At 35.2% G+C, this 16,216-nt stretch overlaps 4 protein-coding genes across 5 annotated transcripts in view; 1 reads left to right on the top strand and 3 right to left on the bottom strand.

The window, feature by feature from the left end:
- The window catches only part of LOC111368328 (pentatricopeptide repeat-containing protein At2g20710, mitochondrial-like), a 4,256-nt gene extending 4,109 nt beyond the window's left edge, over window positions 1-147 (bottom strand). Inside the window, exon 1 of the mRNA XM_022989558.1 lies at window positions 137-147. Within this exon, the coding sequence (XP_022845326.1) occupies window positions 137-147 (11 nt within the window). The remainder of the gene's footprint in view (window positions 1-136) is intronic.
- A 1,267-nt stretch (window positions 148-1,414) lies between these two features.
- LOC111368753 (50S ribosomal protein L21, mitochondrial-like) lies at window positions 1,415-6,074 on the top strand. 2 transcript variants are annotated; one of them, XM_022990178.1, is made up of 5 exons: window positions 1,417-1,980; window positions 2,341-2,421; window positions 4,597-4,698; window positions 5,418-5,492; window positions 5,655-6,074. In XM_022990178.1, the coding sequence occupies exons 1-5, from the start codon at window positions 1,546-1,548 to the stop codon at window positions 5,799-5,801; spliced, it is 840 nt and encodes a 279-aa protein (XP_022845946.1). In that variant the 5' UTR covers window positions 1,417-1,545; the 3' UTR covers window positions 5,802-6,074. The 2 variants fall into 2 exon arrangements, with proteins under 2 accessions (XP_022845947.1, XP_022845946.1); XM_022990179.1 differs by lacking the exon at window positions 2,341-2,421 and having other exon boundaries at window positions 1,415-1,980.
- A 114-nt stretch (window positions 6,075-6,188) lies between these two features.
- LOC111368327 (pentatricopeptide repeat-containing protein At2g20710, mitochondrial-like) lies at window positions 6,189-10,281 on the bottom strand. The gene is made up of 3 exons (XM_022989557.1): window positions 10,139-10,281; window positions 8,430-8,862; window positions 6,189-7,750 (listed from the first exon to the last, which is right to left on the bottom strand). Exons 1-3 carry the CDS (start codon window positions 10,279-10,281, stop codon window positions 6,581-6,583), a joined length of 1,746 nt encoding a protein of 581 aa, XP_022845325.1. The 3' UTR covers window positions 6,189-6,580.
- A 1,158-nt stretch (window positions 10,282-11,439) lies between these two features.
- On the bottom strand, window positions 11,440-15,915 carry LOC111368750 (monothiol glutaredoxin-S17-like). Its single transcript, XM_022990176.1, has 3 exons — window positions 15,603-15,915; window positions 14,555-14,629; window positions 11,440-12,943 (listed from the first exon to the last, which is right to left on the bottom strand). The coding sequence occupies exons 1-3, from the start codon at window positions 15,786-15,788 to the stop codon at window positions 11,711-11,713; spliced, it is 1,494 nt and encodes a 497-aa protein (XP_022845944.1). The 5' UTR covers window positions 15,789-15,915; the 3' UTR covers window positions 11,440-11,710.
- Window positions 15,916-16,216: the final 301 nt, after the last annotated feature.

The raw sequence follows: 16,216 nt of genomic DNA, 5'->3' as shown, positions 1-16,216 counted from the left end.
ACTGAGAAGGAAATGAAATAATCTGGCTGCGGTTGAGATTAACTAGTATCCGTTGCTTATAAGTGATCCTTTTAGTATGAAAAATATCAAAAAACACAATGTACTCAATTGAGTGGTGAACAAGGATTCTTGTTACCTCTTTGTCATGATTTTGTTTGAAGGCCCTTCTTATTCCGATGACCTGGCCAGGCCAGGTCACTACTTTAGTCAGGAAATGAGATTTCATTCGTTGTTGTAAATATATTGCAAGCTTTTGGTCGAGCTCGTAACTTTATCACCTTTTTCATTTTTGCAGGGGTACCACAGAGACTTGCTTGAGAACTGGGCTTCCCCTCCTCCAGACGCGATTGTTCTTGTTCATCCTCCACCCCCATTTATCGATGAAAAACTGAACTCCCCACCTGGGACTGTTACTGACAATATTGTAAGTAGCCCAGTCAAGAAGGTTCCTACAAAGCGTGGGAGAGACCGGAAATCGAGGCATCATCGGAAAGTCAGTGCTGGCAGCAAGGGTATCACTGCTACTTAAAAAATTTTGTTCTAGGCGAATTTTTATTCTTTCCTACCCCGGTACAAGATAATTCATTCCAGGGATAGGAATTTGTGCAAGTTGAGCCTTGTAGTTATGCTTCTACACAGCAGCTTTTATTTTTCTTTTCCATAAATTTTGAAAAAGATACAATATTTAATTATCCATTTTTTGTTGTACATATTCACAAGTTTTCTAATAATAATAATAATTATCAGTGGTTGCTTCATTCCTTATAGTTGGTTGTCATTTATTATTTTTGCAATTAATGTTGAGAAAATTACTTAAAACCTACTTTTCAATTTCAAAAATCAAGTAATATATATATATATATATATATATATACCTTCTCTCTCTCTCTCTATTTGCAACCATAGCACAAAGCAGAAAGGATCTATGGTTAATGGGATGATATCATGGTGTCATTTGTGAATTTGATGATGCCCTAGTCGATCGGCACTCTCTTTTTAAGTTGATTGATACATTTATCTTTCAGTTGGAAGGTTCTGACTGTAGCAATGAGGAGAAAGCGGGGTGAATAGTAGGTGATGGACGTCATATTGATTGATTTGGAGGAAGTGTCAATTGATGAGGGTATCATCGGAATTCACGAATGATATCATGATATCATCATAAAAAAGTAGCATGACATTACACCTTCTCTATATTTATTTCACTTTTTCTTTGGTTGCAACTATAGATATCAGTGGTATATATGTTTTTTAAAAAAATAGTTGTCATCTGATTATTGAAAAAAAAAAATTATACCTGATTTTTCAAATTGAAATTTGAAAAAGTAGGATTTTAGGTAATTTTATGGAATTCTAATGGGCCAATATGAAAATAGACTAATATTTTTGGTTAATTCAAATAGGCAAATCGCATTGGTGACACAAACGACTTTAGGCTCCAAAAATCTCTCTCGACATTTTTCACGGAAAACTAAACCCTAGAAAGCAATAGTCTTCCTTGCTGTACTGATAAAACCCTCTAAAGAAACGATATTCGACACAATAATGGCGAATCGACGCTGTATTCAAAACCTAAATCGCCATTTCCAATTCCTTAGAACCCGAACTCCTCACCTGAATCCTCAATTCCTTGCGCCTACCTCGAAATTCACTCTCCACCCCGCCTTCACTCCCAAATCACTACATCGCTTATTCAACAGTAATGATATTAACCCACAGAGTGTAGTTTTCCGTCACTTCTGTTCCAAAAATCGAAATGATGATACTGATGAAGAAGAAGTTGAAGATGATGATGATGATTATGAAAGCGAAGGACAAGACATAGAGAGTGCGGATGATGAGAGGGAAAATGAGACAGCTGCATTGTCTCCCGAGGATAAAGAAAAAGAGGCAGCTGAAATAGGGTACAAAGTCATAAGTCCGCTTCAAAAGTCTGACCGGGTCTTCAAACCATACGAACCGGTTTTTGCTGTGGTTCAGGTTCGTTGAATCATCCCACCCAATTTTTCATTTGTGTTTTGTTTTCTTCGATTTTTGTTGAATTTTGGACCCAGATTTGTATTTGACTTGAGAGTGTGGGAGCTAAGAGCATATTTGGTCAAGCTTACAAGATTTACTTATAGGTAAACAAGGAAGTTTTGAAATAATTAATTCGACTTATTAGTGAAAGTTGGAAATAAGCAAGTTATGACAAGATAGCTGCTGAAACATAATTTACAAAATACCAATTAATTTCGTGTGCCATACTGGAAAGGTTGTATTTTTTCCTTCTTAACTTTGTTCACTTGTGTAGAAGTGTTTGCTCAAATCTTTTTTTTGCTGCTGTTGTGGTTTGCTTAGATTGGGTCACATCAGTTTAAGGTGAGCAATGGGGATTGCATATATGCAGAGAAATTGAAGTACTGCAACGTCAATGACAAGGTTATTGAACTCACATGTAGTTTTGCATTGATTCTCATTTCCTGGTCCTATTATTTGTTGGAAGTGTAGAATAAAAATTTCTTGTTACTTATGAGAGGACATCTAGGATACTTTTTCTCTCCTTATAACTTATCTTGTTGTTTGCTTGTCAATGAAATGGAAAATTTTGATAGTTTGAACTTTACTAGCAATAATATTTGACAGATATCTTGAACTCAACATGCCTCATTCTTTGATCTAAGCAAAACCTTGTGCAGTTTATAAATAGATCCAAGTTTTGTATTTTCCTACAGCATCATGCTATTAATCATTAAAAGTTCAAATTTTGATAATTCTTTATGATTGAATATATAGGTAGTAGGCCCTAAATTTGATATCTGCTCTTCATTTTTCATTGCCTTCGGACTAAAATGATCTTCTATGTCTCTCTTTCCTAGGTTTCTTGACCTTTGGTAGAGACTAATTCATATATAGCTATATCCTAAGAGCATCTTCAAGAGACTCTTTAAATATGAAATGCTCCCAATTTTAAAGAGTCAACTTTTAAAATTATGCTCCAAGAGACTCTTAAATTAACATTTTAATTTAGAGAGCCAAACTCACTCTCTATAATTAAATGTCTTCAGAGTATTTCAGTTTTCAATGTCGGCAAATAATATATTAATCTAAAGAAAAGTTAGTTAAAATAAAAGATAGAGAAAAATAATAAATATTTTTTGGGAGTAGTAAAATTAAGAGTTAAATATAAAGAGTCTGTTGGAGTATTTCAAAAGTTTTACTATTTAAATTTATAGACGCTCTTTTAATTATTGAATATGCTCTTTAAAAATAGTCTCTTGGAGATGCTCTAACTCGTTTCCATATGAAAGACTATGCATCTGTGGTTTCCTGTTTTCCAGACCGCAAATGTGGTCCTAGATCGATTGCATCACTCTTCCTATGGCCTCCGGATTGAGAGGGTGGGTGGGTGCTCCCAGTAGAGACCAGTCCTCTGCTTCAGCTGTCCTATGTAACTGTCATTCATTTTGATCTGAAAAGCATCTTGAAGAAAATCTATTAGTGTGTTAATTCTCTATTCTTTTTAATTTTTTATTTCACACAGTTTGCAAAAAAATAAATAAATGAACGAAGAGATGAGTTTTTCAATTTTGCAATTTCTCTCAATTCTGCATTGTCTCCGGATGAAAGCTTTATCATGAAACAATTGCAATTTGATTTCAACTCAGGCTCAGATTGGTTATAACTAAAGGTCCACATCACCATATATTTTGTTGTTTGTAACTAGCTGGATACCTTACCATCTCTCTCGATGATGTTCTTTTGGAACCCTACATCATGTTTTTGTATATGATTTTGTGTTCACACGGTGAATAAACTAGAAGCCAGGTACATTGATGGTTTTCTGAATTTGTATGCATTCTGTCTCCAGCATTTACCATGAACACTGAATCTTTGGCATGTGCTTATATGCACTAAACAATTTGATTATTGAGCCTGGTTAATAATTTCTGCCTGTAGTGGATTATAAATGAAAATAAGATGGATGATCAATTGCAGCTTTGCCCTGTAGAATAATTGGTATGGAGAATCTTGTGGTTGTAATGACTAGCTATACATCACAGACTGTTGTAGACTTAATGCTCAAATCCTTGATAGAGAGCACAAGTCACAGAAGGCCTTCAGTTGGTTGGGTAATATTTTAGTTTTAGGTCCAATTAAACTAAAAATTGAAATTTGACGTTAGTAGTTACAATCACTCATAATATTTTGACTAACATTTCTGTTTCTCTAGTTACTACGGCTCGTGAAGGGTCATAGCTCATTAGCAGATAGGGCATTTGAGGTACAATAACAACATTGTCTTATTGCCTGTAGTGTTTGACCTTGGTATGGAATATCCAAGACTTTGAGATGTACATTGCTATTTTGTTATGTCAAAATCACATAGTGCCACTACACTGGATATTATTGATCAGAGGAGATACTGCGCCTTAAACTAATTTGTGGATGTTATATCTTGAATTTTTTGGAATACGATTTTTCATCTAATAGTATCCATTTTCATATATTTTCAAGTCGAATTTGTTTAATTATCTATTTGTTGATGTTAACTATTTATTGGAGTAACTCTGTTGGGAATGTCAACTGATGCAATCACTGACCATTCTGTTGCAGCTGATCCTCAATAAGGTTCTTATGTTGGGATCAAAAACCCAAACAATCATTGGTCGACCAATTTTGCCTGATGCTGCTGTTCATGCTGTTGTTGAGGAGCATGTAAGATACTTCTAGATTGAATATTACCATTTTCTGCAACCTGCGTGAGATCTGACTATGTTTCATAAATAATGCACATTTTGTAGTTGAATTGAATCTGTTGCTCTCAACTCCTCCGAATTTATACTTAAAAATCAATTCATAAACTAGATTCTGATGGGCCAAACTTCATTGTTGATAAGATCATCCTCTGATCTCCTTTACAAACTAGGGAATCTTATATCTCAAGTTCTTATCGGGAGGAAATTCCAAAGATGAATGTAGAACTAGGTGAGCAAAGCAGTAAAATATGGCAATTATAAGCTTCATAACACTGGTCACTTTGTTTTCTTTTAAGATGTTGGTTCACAAATATATGGAGAAAACATTATGATTAATTTTAACTTGAGTGATAACGAACTTACAAAAAAATAAAGAATAAAAGGTCATCCTATGGACTGGATCGGTGTCTGTATGAGACGAAGATGCTTTTTGTGGAGGTCAGATTTTAAACTTGAAAGTTTTAAATGCGTTGATAATCTATGTGATTGCGAAATTTAACAATGCTGCAACTATTGTTTGAAAGTAATTGCTTATTGATGGAGGGGTAAACGATCTCATGGTTTATCCCCCTTCCATGGCCTTCTCACTGTCCCAAGCAGGTCTAAGCATCTTTATTCCTTGCGCGGAAGACAAGGATGAAGGTCTTCTTCTTTGATAGGCACCTTTTCATCTTGCAGGCACTAGATGCAAAAGTGATAATATTTAAGAAAAAGAGAAGGAAGAATTATAGAAGAACGAAAGGGCATCGTCAGGTAATTGAAATATTTATCAATTAGAATTTTATTTCGTCTATATTGATCTTTTCTGTTTCTTCTGTGCATGCTCTTGCTCTTTCTTCTATTTGTCCAAAGAAATAGATAGGTGATTCTCTAATTAAAACCTTAAAATTGGTTCCCATCGTCTCCCTGTTTCAGGAATTGACAAAATTGAGGATAACAGATATATCAGGGATTGAGAAGCCAGAAAATATGCCATCTTTGAAGACGGAGAAGAAAGAAAAGATACCATCTTTGAAGACGGAGAAGAAAGAAAAGCAAGAAAAGATGCCCGTTGCAGCTTAATTGGGACTTGGGTTCAAATGGCTGGCTTTTTACCGCTTATGTTTTTTATCAGCTTCTTTACAGCCCATGCCCCATGGGGTTGAAGACGGGCAGGCTGTATTTTCGTTTATTTTCCTCTCTATTTTAGTCTTTCCTCCCTCCATTTTCCCAGAACTGATATCTGATATGGTTATTTAAAATTAGTCAGAGATGCTGCTTGGGACAGCTTTGTTTCTTGTTTTTTCACGATATAAGCATGGATGATATAAGAGCAAAAGTGTATAATGGATTAAATCTTAAGTTCTTTTTTTTCCATAAACCGTACCAAACATGCCATAGGGGGTAAGTTATGTCTCTTGTAACTTTTGAGGAGAATATTCAGTGACAAGACAATTATTTAAACACCAATTGATCAAACCATAAAATAGTCTGCCAATAGGGCGATCACCACACCAAGTGCATGGGAAATGCATATGCAAATGGAGCAGTAACTTAATGGCTTATATGGTCTCTTAGTTACTGATCTATACAATTTTAGCAATAATCCTCGAAAAAGATCAAATTTCCAAGCTCTGAGTAACAATTAAATTCATTCATAACTACAAAGGCTCGACTTGTATCATTTTTTATTCGTGCATAGGTTTAGTTATTTCTCCTACCACAAAGCAGCGCAAAAAAATTAGCATCTACAATGGTTGAAATTGGATAACCCATGTGTTCCGTTGATTCCGAAGCATTCAAGCTTTGATGACACGACGATTTTTCAACTCCACAAGCCATCCCTTACCAGGCAAGTGAAATCACAAGCAGCCCTTCAATTTTTGCTCTTGTGCACAAGAATTTAATTCCTCATCCTTAATAAAAGAAAACAATTCATCAACCACGGCTGCAGATGAAATACCCTCTGCACAAAGAGATCCCGTGAACTTTTCCACGTCTTCCTTCCTTTCCAGATATCTGACGCAGGTGATCAAGGTATCGTTCTTAGGGTCTGGAGAATACGTCGATAATGCCTTCTTTAATGCTTCCACAGCTCTCGAAACTTGATTTCTCATGATATATCCACCTGCCAAAAGGCGCCATGTAGTAGCATTAGGATCACCACCTTTCGATATTCCTCTGTCTAAAAGAGCTTCAGCCTTCTCCAAAAGATGATTCCTACAATATGCATCAATCAAGAAGTTAGGAATACGGAAATCATAGGATAATCCTCTCGATTCCCATTCCTCAAAAATCTTCTCAACGCCTTCAACGTCATCAAACTTCATTAACGCCCGTATCATGCTCATGTAAACCTTATTAAAGACTTTGTTGTTTTGTTTGTACTCATTCCATATTCGATATAACTCTTCTTTCTTGCCCATTTCTGCATAGAGGTTGAGGATGAAACTTACTGCAAGATCCTTTCTCTTCGTCTCATCCATCAAACTCTCCATTTTATGCAGCATCTCCAGTGCTTTATCCACAAAACCCACTCTTAAGTATTTTTGAGCTACAATAGCATACATAGTCCAGTCCAGAACAATACTGGAATCAGATTGCATAATTCTTAAAATTTTATCTATTCCTGCAGGATCAGAGGTCATATCACAAGCACTCAAACGAATGGTGAGTGTGTATCGATCAAGAGGAATACCCTTTTCTTTCATCTCATTGATTAAACTATCAAGCTTTTCCTGGTTTCCCAATTGATGGTAGAGTTTCATCATAATATTATACCATACTGGTCTAGTAGCATAACCCATGTCCCTAGCTTTCTGCAAAATGGCCTCTGCTTTATCCACAGACTTAGCATGCACATAGCAGTTGAGAAGGGAAACATGAGCAACGACTTTCAATTTTGCTGGGATGGTGTCGAAATAATTCTCAACTTGTTCTAAACCATAAACGTTAAACAATAAATTCATTCGGATGGCAGCATCTGAAGAACTCATGGAAAGGTATCGTTTATCAGTCATCCATTGAGATACCTGAAGATATGTTATGATAAGAACTCAGGAGATCAATTCATGTGATAATGATACTGCAATATTGCTAATCTCTATACTTCCGATCATCATGGCAACATTTACTTCTTTAGATAATTTTCTCAAAAAAAACAAAAAATCAAATTTGGTTAAGGGGAGAACATTGTTGCTTTTAATTATTCTTCAGAAATAGCATTTCCTAGGATCCTATACTTAAATTTCTATTCAATCATTGTTCTTGATATATATGTATCTTATCGATTCATCAATTCCTGTCTCATTTTTTCTTGCAACATTAATTTTTCATGGTTCAAAAACTTCTCTTGAAAGAGCGTGCTTGGCCAAACTTGAAAAAGTAATTTTCTTTAAGCAACCTCTCAAAACATGATTGGAAATATAAGTAACCATTTTTTTTACTTAATTTTAAGCTGACCCAAACAAACTCTAAATATGTCTTCTATTAAAAACAGTAGAAATCACAATATACAGGTCAATGGATGAAGCAAACAGTTTTGTACACACACTACAAAATTAAAGGGTAAAACATATTAAACATTAACAAGATGCAAATAATTAAAATTAAATCAAAACAAAATATTTAACTAACCCATTAGCTTAAATCAACCAAAACTCAACCTAAAGCCAGAGATAAAGAAGACATTATTAATAATAATATGCAAACCTCAAGCGCATGTTTGAATCTTTTGTAAAATCTCAACTCATTAATTATATATCGAAGCCGTGATTTATCAACAGTATTGCCTTCTCGGATCCACTGGTCGAGGACTGGTACTACTGAGACATTTGGGTCACCCAATGGCGAGATTCTCCTGTACAGTGACTTCGATTCCAACCCATTTTCTGAGTTTCGAACTCGGTTTAAACTTGAGCTAAAAAATTGCTTACGAATTATTTCATAATAACTCGCTTGCGAATTGAGCGAAACTGAAACAGAAAAACGCTTCATTGGATTCGGGAAAGTGACGGTAGGAGCGATCGGAAGGGGGAAGGAACGAGGGCATATGTTCTGGACTGGGCCAACTCCGTTGATATGAGTCCGAATTGGGTTGCTTGTTGGGCTTTTAATTGGACCACGAAGAGTAAGGTTAGCCCATCTAAGACGGGAAGAAAAACGAGGTTATATGTTTGGGCTGGGCTAACTCACAATCAGAGTAAGACTTGGGTTGCCTTTGCCTTTGTTGGGTTTTTAATTGGACCACGAAGGGTAAGGAAAGCCCATCGAAGGCGGGGAGAGGATTTGAGCTGGGCCAACTCTCTGATTTGAGTCAGGGGAAAATTTCACAAGGAAGAGATTAAGTATACCATATTTCAAAATTAAGAAAACAAGTTTCAAACTTCAAAAATCAGATTTTTATTATAATTTATTTATGATTTAATTAATTAATTAAATAATTTATTAATTAAATATATCTAGGTAACATATTTGTATAATTTGGTCACAAATTAACAATTCAACTAGTCATTTATTATTTTTTGGTCACAAATCAAAAATTTTATATCACAAATTATTATATGATCACAATTCAAAAGTTTTGTAGGTCACAGTTTTTTCGTTGGTCACAAATTAAAAAATTAATTAGTCACAAATTAATTTTTAGTCATGACTTATCAAATTATTGATCCCAACTTATTTTTCGGTCACAAATCAAAGAATTTATAGGTCACAGAATATTTTTGGGTCACGAATCCAAAAATTTTATAGGTCACAAATTTATTCGAGATTACAAATCAAAATTTAGTAAGTTACAGATCACATCATTGATCACAAATTCAAAAAATTATAGGTCATATAATATTTTTGGGTCACGAATCTAAAAATTTTATAGGTTACAGATTTGTTCGAGGTCATAAATCAAAATTTTATAAGTCATAGATCACATTATTGCTCACAAATTCAAAAAATTATAGTTCGCAGAATATTTTTGGGTTAGGAATTCAAAAATTTTATAGGTCACAGATTTGTTCGAGGTCACAAATCAAAGAACTTATAGGTCACAGAATATTTTTGGATCACGAATCCAAAAATTTTATAGGTCACAGATTTGTTCAAGGTCACAAATCAAAGAATTTATAGGTCACAGAATATTTTTGGGTCACGAATCCAAAAATTTTATAGGTCACAAATTTGTTCGAGGTCACAAATTTTCCAAACTAGAATAATTACTAATTGCAAAAAATTATATATTATAAAATAAACAAGTGCTAGACATAACAATTTTTTTACAAATTTTTGCAGCAGCAAGATCAAACTCTGCCATTCAGTAATCACTGGAAGCACTAGATGATACTTAAAATTCAATTTCCAAATCTAGCTTTCTAACCTAAACCCAAAAAACCAGACAAATATGGACACATAAAAGAAGAAGAAACAGCAATCTAATGACTTTAAGCCAAATCAACATACACCATGACAAATATGGACACAGAAAAGAAGAAGAAACAGCAATCTGATGACTGTAAGCCAAATCAACATACACCACCACCGAGGCGTAAGGTCGTCTAAATTTCGCCATAATCGGACTCAAAAACAAAGACAAAAAAATCCCAAAAAAAAAAATGGAGCTCGCGAATGAAATTGGCAGATCAAATCGAGCTCGCTCTGCGTTGAGCCGCCAGCAGCGCCGCCTCGCTCCACTTCACCTTGTTGCCGTCGATGAGTGTGGTTCCGACATCAAGAAGAGGGAGAGAAGATCCAGAGAGTGGCTGTGAAGAAAGAGAGAGAAAGGGAGATGGAGAGAAAAATAAACTAATTAGGGTTTTGAAAATAATGAAATTTGTATATTTAATATTTAATATTTAAACATGATATATCTGATTTTTGAAATGTTAAACTACTCATCTTATTTTAGAATTGTGAATACTTAAAGTAGGCAAATGTGTAATTTCCTCTTGAGTCAGAGAGTGCCCAGTTGGGCTTTTATTTGGACAAAGAAGGATAAAGGAAGCCCATCAACGTCTTCTGTTAATTCAATCAAATTCAAAAGAAAAAACATTTTTTTACCATATATTCATGGTTACTATTCATTATTATCCACACATTTCATGGAATTCAAATTCAGTTAAAAAGGATAAGCCACTGGTGATAATTGATTAGGGTAAAAAAAGAGTAAATTTTTATATCGACTAACAAGTAATTAATTAAAATTTTAATTTGAGTCTAATTGCATTGATTTCATCAAACATAAATAGTATCCTTATATCACGTTACATGATTCGTTTGAGCCATTTTGATTGAACACATATAAATATATACCTAATCGCAATTTTTGGCTTCAAGCGCTTGCCTCGGTTGTGAAAAGCCAAAAAATTGGCCAGTCGAGGAGGAACAAGTGCCCGCCACCGTTTCTGTCAAAAACTTGCCGTCTTTTGGAGGCCAAAGAAGAAAAAGGTGAAGGTGAAAGAATCCTCTGAAAATGGGAGTGGTAATGGAGAAAGACAAAGGATAGTTTCATGGAATTCACAAGGCAATGGTTTTGTTGTATGGTCTCCTGCAGAGTTTTCGGAGTTCATGTTGCCTAAATACAAATACCTATGTTAGTCTCCCTTTTCACACTTGCTTTTCTTTTTCCCTTTCTTTGGTCAGAAAATTTTATTATTTAATTAAAAAAAAAAAATGGAGAGGATTTTGAGGGGCACCAGATTTTAACGAATTGGTGCTCAATATTGGCCACTTGCCCTCAAAAACTGTTTATAAGTTCACAGAGGTATAAATAGTTCAACAGCCAATGAGAATCACCATAACTAATATCAGTGACCATTACAGCAACCAACTGCAGAAACACTTTGCAACAAGTCATAAATTTATCGGGCAAGGAAAAAAAAGGAAAAAAAACAATGTCTTCGGAAATTTAATATCCTATTTCCAAGATGCGGTCCCGTGTATAAAACATAAGCATAGCATTAAACGAAGCCAAAATCCGTCCCATATTTGTGCGTTTATCTCTACTCGGATAAGGTAGCCTTGAGTTCACCATTGTTGTGCAGTTCCATCACAATGTCACAACCTCCGATCAACTCTCCTTTGTAATATAGCTGTGGAAAGGTTGGCCAGTTTGAGTATGTCTTTAATCCTTGCCTCACCACCTCGTCAGTCAGAATATCGAAAGAACCAAAATCGACTCCCTCCTCCTTCAGGGCATTTACAACTTTGGAGCTGAAACCACATCGTGGAGCATCTGGAGTACCCTTCATGAAAAGCATTACAGGCGATGAATTTACCAACTGTTTAAGGCGATCTTCGAGGGTTTCACCAGACGAGATCCCTTTCTCAGATAGGACCTTCTTAAGTTCTCCACTCTTTTGCATCTCCAACACAATGTCTGATCCACCAATGAGTTCACCCTTTATGTAAAGCTGAGGATAACTTGACCAATTTGAATAAACTTTAAGGCCTTGACGAACCTCATCATCACTAAGAATGTCAAAACTCCCAAATTTGACTTTCTCCTGTCTGAGAATGTCAACAACCTTGCGGCTGAAACCACATCGCGGTTCGTCGGGTTTTCCTTTCATAAAGAGCATGACTTCACTTGAATTTATCAGACCTTGCAATCGAAAAGTAAGAGCAGCAGTCAAGCCTGAAGGACCTGTAACGCCTCCCTGTCCACCATCAGGTTTGGTAGCTTTTATCTCACCTGAATCGGAGATTTCAATTCCGTGATCTTTGAAAACTTCTTGTAGCTCACCACTTTCATGCATAGCAATTGCAATATCACAGCCACCAAGTAGTTCGCCCTTACAATATAGCTGAGGAAACGTTGGCCAGCTCGAAAATTTCTTCAATCCGTCACGAACTTCATTGTCCGTCAATATATCAAAACTTCCAAATTTAACCTTTTCTTTCTTCAATATGTCAACTACTTTTTGACTGAAACCACATTTGGGGGATTCGGGGCTCCCTTTCATGAAAAGCATAATTGCGTGAGAATTAACAAGCTGCTCAAGTCTCTCTTTGAGTCGGTCACCTGCACCAGAAGGTGATAGGCTCCCTAACCGAGCAGAACCATTTTTTTTACCGAACTCCTGCACTGTTTCAAGAACAGTAGGTCCTGCAGCCATACCGAGGCTAGCAGGAGCAGCAGGTTCCCCAGGACTGATTGATCCAGCAACTTTGGCAACCTTGTTGGCCAAACTAGTTGGGTCAGCACCTTCCAATGTATCGACTGCCGTGCCATCCTAATAGAATCAAAGTCAGTTTCTCTATATCTCTTTAAAGTAGGTTATAGGGAGAGAGGATATATATAAATATTTTATGTATGTATGTAAGCATATGCCACACCAAAGCTCAAGGATAATTTACTCAAAGGCAAACCAGCTGAGCCTTGAAGGGGCTAACATATGGCATAGCTTACCAATCTGGCACCTAACAGCATACTTGCAGTTACCGATTATAAAAACAAATATGGAAACAACAACGTAGGGGTGAAAAAGAAAGAAGAAACCACAAACAAAGAAAGAAAAAGGCAAAAGATAATATTAAACAATGCTATGCACCCATTTAATCAAAAGTAATAATAAAAATGGTATTAAACTAAAGGTTTTGGTGCTAAACTTAAGTGGACTAACATATGCAAACCTTTTAATGAATGGAATCGGGACTAAGGGTGTTCAAAAGAACGAATTATGCGCACCAATGAAGCCTTTTGGGCAATTTGTAGCAACAAAGCTACAGCATTGGTTAAATGGGTGCATAACATTTTACTGAAGAATCAGAAGCTAGTGATTGATATTGGTCTTTAGGAAAGATATTGCAGATTAAAGATAAAACCCCAAAAATTCATTTGGGTACCGATTTAATAATGCAGCATGGTAATTGGCACCTTTTAAAGACTTAAGGTCGCATTTCTCAGCAAATATGTCTAGGGAATATAGTAGTCACAACACTCAATATTTGTTCTATCATGGAGAATGGCAATGCACGAGATTAATATCAAAGTGATCATTTATACAATAATGATTTTCGTTGTCAAATGACAGAACAACTCGGTAGCAGTTTACTTACAATATTAAGTTGATATTCATAAAAAGCGTCCACTGAATTATAATTTCAATACAATATTTTCAGAAAAAAAATATGGGGACCGTGGGGTATTCATGTACTCATTCCATTACCCTTGTAATAGTTAGAAATAATGCTATTTGTCATCATTGATGACCATCATCACCCTATGTGGCAACACAGTTGCATCAAATGATAGTTCCAATTAACTGTGTAGGGGCATGGAACCCATGTTTTTAGATCTACCATTCAATGCCATCTAAACCGACATGATGACGGCTAGTGATAACAAATAGCATAACTCAATAGTTAGGGAGGATAAAAAGCAAATCTATAACTATCATGTATAACTAGATAATTCTTGTAGAAGACGGCAAATAATTACAAGCCCTGTTTGATTGCACAAATTTTCCATGGAAGTAGGAAATTAAATTCCATTTTCCACCTTTTTGAATGTTTGATTGGCCATTTTTTTTTAGCAATTGATTTTCTGGGCAACACCCCATTTTCCATGGGTTTGGTGATTTTTGGTTTTCCAAGATTTTTTTTTTTTTTTTGGAAACAAATTCTATCCCTAATTATAACAAATTCTATCCCTTTCATTGACAATTTTCATGGAAAAGAAATCCAAACGAACACCAAAATATCCAAATTTTCAATATTTTCTAGGTGGAAAATTATACTAAACAAACACATTTAAGCCGGCTATCTTCAACGTTTGAGATTTCCTAATTGGACATCTAAACAAAGAAATTCCCAGTAAAATAAGTTGAATTAAACGATAGTACCTTAAAGAACACAAAATAAGGCACGGCAGAAACAGAATATGCCTCAGAAATTTCTGGTTGTTCTTCAGCTTCAACCTACAACATCACAAAGGATGTTAGCTATATAGCACATAACTTGTGAAAGTTCTCAGTCATTCAGTTTCTTTGTATGCTAGCGTTAGAATCACATGGCAAAAAGGATTAAGGTAAATTATCGTGTTTGAATCACTCAGAGCAAAAACCAAAAATAGAAAATTTTGAGATTCATACTCCAAATTCATAAAATATGCTTAATCTGTTATTGCTGATTAGGATTAGCTGAACCCAGACCGGCATTGTATTTCCCATGGTTTGACCATTTGAACATAACACTGGACTCCCAAATCCCATCTATCCCCGAAAATTGAAACAGGAGAAATACAAGAAATAACCATTCTAATCGGCCTGAGTAGGTTAGGCATGAGAATGCCATCTATACCCCTTATCCCCTCTCTCAGACTCTCACATATGAATGCACGCACTCCCAAAGAGAGAAGGATAACAAGTAACAATACAAGCATTGTCTTCCTAGTAAATAATTACCATTTCCTTTCCACAATTTACTAATATTCTGACAGCCAAGTACCCTTAACGTATATTAGGGGTAATTAAGAAGAAGAATTTTCTAGAAATACCAAAGAAAAGTAGAATCTCAATTAGTTTATTCCTTTTGTTTTCTTTCTTTCGAATAATTAGAAAAAAAAATTTCAACCAACCATTACTGCTTTCTTTTTGTGGGCACTAAAATACCAGCAAATAAATATTTAATTGAAAATTTTAACCAAATTATAGAACTAGAAATATATGCCATCTCATCACAACTTTATTTTCTAACAAGGTTCGAATTACTCGTCGAATTTTTTTTTTAAAAAAAAAATTTAAAATTGAACGGGAAAAGCGAAGAGATCTCACAAATTCAGCAATAAAAACAAAAGCCAGACCAGTACAGAAAATAGCATCATAATAATAATAATAATAATAATAATAATAATAATAATAATAATAATAAGAGAAAGGGGTAAGTATAAACCCGGCAGAAGTGGGCTAGAGGGAAATCAGTGGAGAGATGAGAGAAAACTTGGTCCATGTGCTTGGAGGCCTCGCACCACGACGCCCAGAAATGTAAAATGACCGGCGAACCTTCCCCAATGGTTTCATCAAGCACCGCCTTCGATTTCACCTCCTTCACTGCTCCTCCTCCTCCGACGCCTGCCATTATTTCTCAGAGATTCTACTGACTTTCACTACTCCAAGCGAAAGAATAGAGCAAGAGAAAGAAGAATCTATGCGAGAGGGAAGTTTGGGCAATGGGTTTATAAGAGCGGTCCCAGGCCCTTTTCATCACAGCAATATCGCATAATAATTCTTAAAATTGCCATTTTGTTCATAATTACTTTGGGGTATATTTGCGTCCGTTTCATTGCACGAAATTTTTTATAAAACTTAAAATTCGAATTCTAACTTTCACTTTTGACATGTTCGATTGACAAATTTTTTCAGAAATTGATTTTTCATGAATTTCTAGGTAAAACACTTTAAAGCGTGATTTTCCACCTTTTATTTTCCTAGGGTAAGTGATTTTTGCTTTTCCATCTTTTTTTTTTTTTTTTTTTTTTTTTTTTTTTTTTTTTTTTTTTTTTTTTT

Source organism: Olea europaea, chromosome 19 (assembly GCF_002742605.1).
Source record: "Olea europaea var. sylvestris chromosome 19, O_europaea_v1, whole genome shotgun sequence".
Classification (NCBI taxonomy): domain Eukaryota; kingdom Viridiplantae; phylum Streptophyta; class Magnoliopsida; order Lamiales; family Oleaceae; genus Olea; species Olea europaea.
This window is presented reverse-complemented; position numbering and strand designations above follow the sequence as displayed.